Source organism: Acanthochromis polyacanthus, chromosome 4, assembly GCF_021347895.1.
Source record: "Acanthochromis polyacanthus isolate Apoly-LR-REF ecotype Palm Island chromosome 4, KAUST_Apoly_ChrSc, whole genome shotgun sequence".
In the NCBI taxonomy this organism is placed as follows: Eukaryota; Metazoa; Chordata; class Actinopteri; family Pomacentridae; genus Acanthochromis; species Acanthochromis polyacanthus.
Genome location: NC_067116.1, coordinates 32057871 through 32067526, shown reverse-complemented (window position 1 = coordinate 32067526; position 9656 = coordinate 32057871). Strand labels below are relative to the sequence as shown.

Genomic DNA, 9656 nt, shown 5'->3' with positions numbered 1-9656 from the left:
CACCAGAGTCTGTGGCTTTTGTTTTTAGCAAAGTTGGTTGACACTCGAATATAAGGGATTCCTCACGCAACACGGATAAGCTGAATATCAAATAGTGCATCTAACTGTTTCATAAACACAGTCTGAGCTGCAGGTAATTGTAGCGGATCATAATTTGACATTAAATGAGTAAGAGCATCACAGAGTACAGGTAACAATAGGTGCAGATTTCAGGGCACAGCAGGATATACTTTCCCTTTAATATTAAGATCAAATATATATTTTTCTTGCAATATTTATTCAAACGCAACAATACTGCCAACGGGTTTGGGTGTTTTTCCATCAGAATGTCAAACAGTTTGTTTTGAATGAGCAAAAAGTTTTGAACATGAGCAGAAATCCCAACTGAACAGTTAAGTCCAGATGTTCCTAAATGAATTCAAATGACACGAAAGGTGCCACACTCAAAGATAAAAGAGTGAATCCAGTCTGTATGAGTGTTTTCTCATCAGGGATCATATTAAGTGAGAAAAGCTGATTTACAGAACAAAATGATTTGAAAACAATATAGAATGCCTTAGAGTCTCATCGCATTTTATTGCATACTATTCTGAATTGTCACAGAGTTATTTCCATCACAAATTGATGCAGAAAAGGCACAAATTAATGACAAAAAATTCATCAGAATGCAGGAATGTTTGACGCTAAAAATTTCCTGAGGGACAACAGCTTGACCTCTCGCTTAATGCTCAAATGAATTCTATACCCAAGCAGCTGACAGATTTTTTTTGTAAACAGTAATTTCATTTAAAAAAAAAAAAAAAGATGTCCTACTAAATGAAGCGCCTATATATCTTGATTTCCCTTGATGGAGAATGAAACAGAGTCCCAAGCAGCATTTCTGCAGTGTTTAAGTTAATTTTAAGACTTTTAAAGAACAACCAGAATCCAATTTGATACCAGTTTACTAACAAAGTAAAATCTACTTAAGGTTCATATGTGATTTATACACAGCAAACTAAATCTATTTATGGAGCAACAGACAAAGAGAATAACATGATGAGTGAACAGTGACAAGATACAAATCTATCAAAGTATGTGCAGAAAAGCAAAGGAAAACGGATTAAAACTTGTAGAGTCAATATATATATATTTGTAATTAAAATAGATGCACTACCTGTCAAAAGTTTGGACACACCTTCTCATTTAATGTTTTTTTTATTTTCATGACTGTTTACATTGTAGATTTTCACTGACGACATCAAAACAATGAATGAACACATATGGAATTATGTAGTAAACAAAAAGTGTGAAATAAGTCAAAAGATGTTTTATATTTTAGATTCTCCTAAATAGTTATCCTTTGCTTTGATTACTGCTTTGTACACTCTTTGCCTTCTCTCAATGAGCTTCATGAGGTAGTCACCTGAAACGGTTTTTACTTCATAGATGTGCCTTATTAAGGTTAATTTGTGGAATTTCTTGTCTTCTTAATAGGGTTGGGACCATCAGGTGTGTTCCGCAGATGTCAGGTTGGTACAGTTGGCAGCCCTATTTGACAACTGTTAAAATCCATATTATGGCAAGAACCAATCAGCTATGTAAAGAGAAACAACAGTCCATCATTACTTTAAAAACGGCAGGTCAGTCAGTCTGGAAAATTGCAAAAACTTTGAATGTATCCCCAAGTGCATTTGCAAAAACCATCAAGTGCTCCAACGAAACTGGCTCACATGAGGACCACCACAGGAAAATAAGACCAAGAGTCACCTCTGCTATTGAGGATAATGCCAGAAAATGCCACAGAGTTCTAGTAGCAGACACATCTCTACATCAACTGCTCAGAGGAGACTGTCAGTCAGGCCTTCATGGTCAAATAGCTGCAGAGAAACCACTACTAAAGAAAAGCAACAAGCAGAAGAGATTTGTTTGGGTCAAGAAAGATAAGGAATAGACATTAGGCCATTGGAAATCTGTGCTTTGGTCTTGTGAGTCCAAATTTGAGATCTTTGGTTCCACCCATCTAGTAGGGAGGTTAATCAACTTTTGAATTCAAATCGATTTGAAGTCAAAAGCCTATTTTTTGGGATTAACCTCCCTCCTAATCGTGTTTTTGTGCAACGCAGAAAGGTCAACAGATAGTCTCTACATGTATGGTTCCTACCGTGAAGCATGGAGGAGGAAGTATGATGGTGTGGGGGTGCTTTGCTGATGACTGTTGTGAATCATTTTAAAACTGAAGGCACACTGAACCAGCATGACTACCACAGCATCCTGCAACGACATGCCATCCAGTCCGGTTTGTGGATAGTTGGACCATCATCCCCCCCCCCCCCCCAACAGGACAATGACCTCAAACACACCTCCAGGTTGTGTAAGAGGTATTTGACCAAGAAGGAGAGTGATGGAGTGCTGCATCAGGTGACCTGGTCTCCACCGTCACCTGACCTAAACCCAATCCAGATGGTTTGAGATGGACCACAGAGTAAAGGCAAAAGGACCAACGACATCTCTGGGAAATCCTTCAAGACTGTCGGAAAATCATTTCAGATGACTACCTCATGAAGCTCATGGAGAGAATGCCAAGAGTGTGCAAAGCATTAATCAAAGCAAAGGGTGGCTATTTAAAAGAATCTAAAATATATAAAACATGTTTTGACTTACTGCACTTTTTGTTTACTATATAATTAACCACGCCTGACGGGTACGTCGGCGGGGTTATTGCATTCGGTGCGGTATCTGGCTGGGTAAGTATGTATGTATGTATGTATGTATGTATGTATGTATGTGGCTATGTCCAGTCCGATATCTCTGCAACCGCAGAAGTCAGGATAATCAAACTTGACACTGAAGATCAGTCTATGGTCCCCTGCTCAGTTGTGGAGTTACAGGTCAGCAGATCAAGTAGGGAGGGAGATACGTACGATGATCAAAATTGATACATATTGCATCAGTTGTATAGGGAGGACAGGGTTTTCGCCAGCAGAGGGCGTGGTTCTGCCCTCTACTGAGGGCTCATCTAGTTCCATATGTGTTCATTCATAGCTTTGATGCCTTCAGTGAGAATCTAGAATGTTAATAGTCATGAAAATAAAGAAATACCTCTAAATGAGAAGGTGTGTTCAAACATTTGACTGGTAGTGTATGTATGGTCAGTCAGATGTCTAGAAAATGTCACTGGAGATTCTCCAGCCAGTTTTTGCTAAAGATCTAATGCCATTACTATTTAAAAACATTGTAATCAAACTTTCAGTCTTTTTCTGGTGCTTTGAAAGCCTTGAAAACAGTCGGGAAAGTATTGTTGCACCTTTTAAAATCAAAATCTGTCAAATACTCCTCAATCTGTAAAAGTGAGGAGTATAAGTGGTGTAACAACAATGAAAAAAGGACAACAGCTCACTAAAAAAAAACATCCGCTCCAGTAGCAGTTACTTCGAAATGTAAAAATTAAAGCAACCTTCTGAGACAATGGGCAGAATAAGACAGGAGTGACCATTACAGGATTATGGGGAATATAAAGTAGAGTAAAAGCACCACAGATTGACAAGAAGCAAAGTCGGCAAACTCATTCATTAGCATCAGCAGGTGTACAGTAATCATCAGCTAAAGTTTGATAACATTAGCCCTCATTAGCTACTGATATCAGACCGAGAAAAGCTGAAGCGGATCAACATCAGTGTGTTCAGCTGAAACTGTGCGTTCTGTTGCTTATGAGTTAAACTTTTCATTTAGTGATAAAGTTGCACTATATATCATCCTCTAGGTCACAGTGAAATACAGCAGAAAGTTAAGATTCAGTACAACAGTTGGACTCATAAAAAATATGCCCAACAACCATGTAGGTATTAAAATGCAGCAGACAATCGCGTGTTGTACAACCAGAACACAAACACTGCCTTCATTATGATCCCACATATTTGAAGTTATCTTAATGCTCTGATATGATTGTTTAGCATAATGAAGCCATGGCATTATATTCTTTTTTAAGTTATTGTTTTGGCCTTTTTTTTAATAGGTGCAGTGGAGATAGACAGGAAAGGAGGGTGAAGAGTGGGGGGGAAGACATGCAGCAAAGGGCCATGAGCAGGAGTCAAACCCAGGCAGCTGTGTCGGGGACCAGCCCCTGTACATGGGTCGCCTGTGTAACCCGTTGAGCTATCTGAGTGCCATGGTATTATATTCTTCATTTCCCATAAATGCAGTGATTTACAAAATAACATTTCCTTCATCACACAAAATTTAGTTTGCAAAAATTTGAATCGAGTTACCAGAAAAACTAAAAAGCTCCTCAGAAATCACAAAAACTTGACCAAAATATAAATAACTTTTTATTTCCAAGTGGCATAAAAAAATCCAAAATCACTTTAACGAGATAAGCAGACAGTGTCTGGTATAATTCAACATAAACATCACAGCTGGACTTTAGCTCTCCTCTCTGGGCTTGAATTGAAGTTACTTTCTTTTCAACAAAACAGAAGATCAACTAAAAACTCCTACATGGTCTGTGAGGTAAAGAAGATTTTCAACAATTAATTTGCAACATATTGATCACTAATGTCAGGGACGCAATTAAATTCTTTTTTGGTAAAGCAGAAGCTAATAACCAATACTGCTGGACGACCCTCATCTTCGAATGAACTTAAACTACTCATTACAAAATCCCTCCCAGACTAAACCCCGTCCTGCAGCGGAATCACTGCTTCTGCTGCATGGCTTCTTTTCGCGCTGCGTCCTGCAACAGCTGAGTGTCCACTTCATCTGCAGGTAGCTGAACGTAACGGACCACCGATCCACGGATGAAACAGTTTTTCACAGACAGCTGGAGCAAATTAAAACAAAACAATGGTGGAGTTTGAGGACAATCATTCAGTGTGTTGGAGAGGCAAATCAGCTTCATGAAATAAGATACATTTTTTGTGAAGAGAAATACCAGAATTGATTACTTTTAAATTGGTAAGAGCAGTTTCACGAGTACTTTACTGACATTGTGTGGTGAACAATATTAGTAAGTGCAAACACAGACATGTTTTTCTCTTTTATCCTTAATTGACTTCTATAAAATTCAAAATGTGTCAAGGTTTTTCAGTGGTAACAAGCTGATTGCACACATCTGATATTACAAGAAACAAGGAAACATTGCATGTTCTGTATATTATATTTTATGCAATGCATAAAAAAAAAAAACAGTCTCCCACAGACCCTTACAAGTGCAAGTGTGCGTCTACAAGTATATACTGTAATGTAAAATTTTGTGTAGTGGACTTCTAAAAGATTCTCACTTGAAAATAAAGTGTGTAAGCAATTTCCATAAATCTGAGAAAGGATTAAACTATGAAGGAAATGTAAAATGTTTCTAATTTTCAGAGCTGTTAGGACTCCTCTCATAACCGGAAAATGACTGACCAAAGAGAGGCCAACAATCCTTAAGAAGATATTAACACTTGACTTTCTGAGGTAAGTGACAAACATGAGAAAACTGCATATGATGATATATAATGTGAAACCAAAAAGATTTATTTAGGATTAATATATTTGATTTTATAGGATTTTGTTTTTTGCTCCTCTCTGTGGAAGCAGCAACATCATTTATTGTGACAGCTGAACGAGACATCCGACTTACTGGATTTTTCACCCCTTTGTTTCCTATCGTTTGCATGACAATAAGGATATTTGTTTACCTACGACTATGGATGCTAATAATAAGAATTAACAATGGATTCATTTCCAATAATATTTTATTTGACTTGTGCATAAATATACAAATCTAAGGCAGAATTCCAGAACCATGCACATCAGAAAATGTATCACAGATTTGCTGTAAAACCTAGTTGTTCCACTAGGTGGCGTCTCTCACTGTTTAATATGATGGAGGTACAGGTGCATTTGCTGACTGCCTGTAAGGGAGCAACAGTAAAAGACCACACCTCTGCTGTCTAACTGCTAACTGCAGCAGTCGTGTTGATGAACTCTTTAGCATCAAGTTGTGACACGATGTCTGGCACACCGTCACAGGAAGGAAGCCGAGTTTCTTCTGCAGAGAGCAACTGCAGCTGTTGTAATTAAAGAGCAGCAGGACTCTGATTACAAGCCTCCAACAACATTTAAACTAAAGTGATGAAGTATACTAGCAACACTCTGCTTTGAGTATAACTATATTTTAGAGGTGGCAATAAATACTTAGAGATTCCTTGGACTGATAAACCTGCTGAGACAGTATTTCCTTCCATCAACTGGACTAACATTAAGTCTAGTGAACAAGTCACAACATCACGCAGATCAGGTATAAGGATTTTTTTGATATCAAACTGCTGTGAAGAGGATATGTACTCTGAAAGACTGCAGCTGGTTTGTGTCATAAATGCTTTTGTTAAATAGGCATTTAAAATAAAGTAATTATTCAAGGAACTTGGTTTTGGTGTGTTCTTCAGATGTGTAATGTAACTGAGTTGATATTGTGGTGAAGATTAAGTGTTTTGTGGTTAAAAATGGTTCTCTTAGGATATTACAACAATGTCTGCTTTATTTCATGCATCTCAACAATTAACCAACTATTGATTATGAGCATGGACAACTCTCGGTTCAGAACACACACAAATTTGAATCCCCAGCTGAGACATCTTTAGTCTGTCTCTTTGTCTAACACCATAATATGCAAATAGTGAAAAAATGGTTCAGAGTTTCACCCAAAAACAACACAGAAATTAAGAAAGACCTAGCAATAATATGCTGAAAGAGAGGTGCCAGACCGCTGAACTTACCATGTGTGGATATTTCTCTGGGTCTGTGACGCTGATGTCTGTGAGTTTGATGTTCAGGTACTAAAACATACAAGTAGAGGACAGCGATATCAAAAAAGTCAATGTTGTATGCTTACAAGTCAAATCAAGGCAAAGTCACTTATATATCACATTCAAAAACAACAAATGTTGAGCACAAGTGTTTTTGTTTTTTCAACCGACAGCAAAAATCTGACCCCAACCACAGCACAAGAAGCAATAAACAAAAAATGAACACAGAAGAAAATGATTCAATGTTAATGCAAATTGAACATGAAAAAACAAATTCACATATTAAAAGCATGAGACTTGTTTCGAGCTTCCTGTCAAAAATATCTGAAAAACAGAACACAGTGCTGTACAAGAAACTGACTGAAACAGTTGCTCCACATGTCAGAATGTAAGTAATGTAAGCAACCATTTTGTCATTAAGAAAATATCACATATGAATAGTTTTGTTTCAAAAATAAGGACAAGAAATCATTATTTCTTACCTGGTCAACAGAATGAAGTGTCCCACAGATGCTGAAAAGGCAAATGTGAGGATGATAATTATTTTTAAGGCATTCATAGACTCGCACCCTTTAATAAAATCGTGGAAATACTGGTTTTGAACAAATAGATCACATAAAAATGTATATAAATGATGCTTTTGATCATGTTATTTACGCCTACTGTATTGAAATTCACTGCATTAGTGAGTCTACACTAGACTGCAACGTGTTTTCAGTATTTTGTACTTCTATTTATTGTTGCACTTCAGTGATAAAGCAGTATGCTAAACGTCAGTTAGTTTCGTGAAGACGTTATGTCACAGCTGAAATGTCTCAGCATCAAGAGCTAACACCAATTAATTTATCCTCCGCTGCTCCAAACAACTAGTACTAATTCCTAATGAAGTAATACAGACACGTTACGTGCAAAATTAAAAGTAAAACTCACCTCAGGTCGTTTTTTAGCTCCACCACCACGTCCTTCCCCACGAGAGATTTGAAAAACGAGTAGAAAAGCTGGAAAACACAACGACATGCTAACGTTAATGCTAGCAGCGACATAAACGTCGAGGGTGCATGTTGTGAGCAAACTGAACCGAAAACAGGAAACTCTGAGTAAGTTAACAGCTCACTGAAAGCCCAGGCAACCGATACAAGGTGAAAAACAAATTAATACATTCAAAAACACTTCTCACCATTATTGCTGTTGCTCTCTTGTGTTGCCGCGTCTGCTGATGACGACGTATCGGCCGTGTGATATTCCTGCGACACAGCAGGGTGCTGTTACTAAGCAACGCCACGTGGAGGAGCCAGAGGTGCGTTCACTGGAGAGTCCCCTATATTGCACATGCACAGGGAGAACATGCAAACTTCATGCAGAAAGATCCCAGGCCCACCCCGGGATTTGAACCGGGGATCTTCTTGCTGCAAGGCGAAAGTGCTAACCACTACGTCATTGTGCAGCCCTGGACTTCTACATGATAGCTTTAATTATTTTTATTCTTCATCTACTTCCTGAAAAGTTTGGTCAACAAAAAAAGACAAAAACTAATATTTTCGGCTGAACTGAAGACAGATTTTGTGATTTTTCTGCTCACATGTTGTGTTTTTGTAAACTTTCTCTTCCAAATAAATAGTCTCCTAACCCCCTGGAAACCAGTGTTTCTCCTGTTTTTGTGTTGCTCCTCAGCGACACAAAAAACATGACAGGTTGTAATGTTTTTTGAACCACACAACCCTGTGTCACCATTAAGCGTTCAGCCATAACTATGAGGTTAAATATGTAGGATATTGTGTAACAAAGTCTGTGGACTGAATCCTGCAGGATAGCTAAGCTCAGTTTCATTCAAATTTAGTTTGGAGTGGCACATATTTCTGAACATAGATGTACACAGATGATGTATTTAAGTAAAAGTAACAATACCAAAGAGTGGAAATTCTCTGTTACAAGTGCAAATCATGCTCTTGAATTTATACCAAATACAGGAGTATTTGCATCAAAATATACTTAATGTATCAAAAATGGGTCTTCCTGCATATAAAAACACCATCTTGACCTATTAACAAGGTAAAGAAAAAGTTCTGTATTTTCATCATATTGCTTTCCTATGTAAACAGTTGTCATGCTCGATTTTATTAATTTCTTTAAAACTTTAAAGAGAGAGTTCACAGAGTCATGATGATGACAAAATGTAGTCAAAGTATAACTGAAAACATAATATTAACTAAATAATTCAAATGTGTTGTAAAAGAAATACAAAATGATCTGCTGTTTGACAAATAATGACAATAATACATTTTATTTGTAATCCATTTTTCATTTAGGGAAAATCTCAAAGTGCTACATTGAAGATAAAAAAAACGGAAAAACAAAACAATCATGTCATAAAAACAACAGAATCAGACAAACAACTGAAATTCTCTCTCTCTCTCTCACACATACACACACACACACACGTCTGGTTCTTATATCCCCATGGGGACTTACCATTGACTCCCATTCAACCCCTGACCCCTAACCCTTACCCTAACCCTAACCTTAACCAACACCAAAACAATGTCTAACCCTAAAGAAACTTTTTTGGACTTTTACTTTTTTCAGTAACAACAACATGGCCAAGAAAACACTGTTTCCCCCCGTGGGGACCTCATTTTTGGTCCCCACCGTGACGTGAGTCCCCACCGAGATAGCGTGGAGTCAGGTCAAAGTCCCCACCAAGTCTCCACCAGTATAGATAAACACGTACACACACACACACACACACACACACACACACACACACACACACACACACACACACTTTAACTTGTTTTAATTTGTACCAATGACCAATGTCTTCTTGCAAAACACCATTGATAGATAAATTCGAAAGGAACTCCACAAATTTAAATTGACCTTTCCAATAAA

The 9656-nt window shown here is 37.6% G+C and overlaps 1 protein-coding gene across 1 annotated transcript; it reads right to left on the bottom strand.

Moving 5' to 3' along the window:
* Nucleotides 1-4294: 4294 nt before the first annotated feature.
* On the bottom strand, nt 4295-8075 carry smx5. Its single transcript, XM_022199641.2, has 5 exons — nt 7945-8075; nt 7698-7765; nt 7250-7280; nt 6738-6797; nt 4295-4798 (listed from the first exon to the last, which is right to left on the bottom strand). Exons 1-5 carry the CDS (start codon nt 7945-7947, stop codon nt 4673-4675), a joined length of 288 nt encoding a protein of 95 aa, XP_022055333.1. The 5' UTR covers nt 7948-8075; the 3' UTR covers nt 4295-4672.
* Nucleotides 8076-9656: the final 1581 nt, after the last annotated feature.

Bases quoted from the DNA above. Each gene is read 5' to 3' on its own strand.
- smx5 (XM_022199641.2), bottom strand. The intron at 6,798-7,249 runs GTAAGAAATAAT...TGTATGTTTTAG, and splicing joins CACTTCATTCTGTTGACCAG to TACCTGAACATCAAACTCAC. The intron at 4,799-6,737 runs GTAAGTTCAGCG...AATTTGCTCCAG, and splicing joins CAGAGAAATATCCACACATG to CTGTCTGTGAAAAACTGTTT.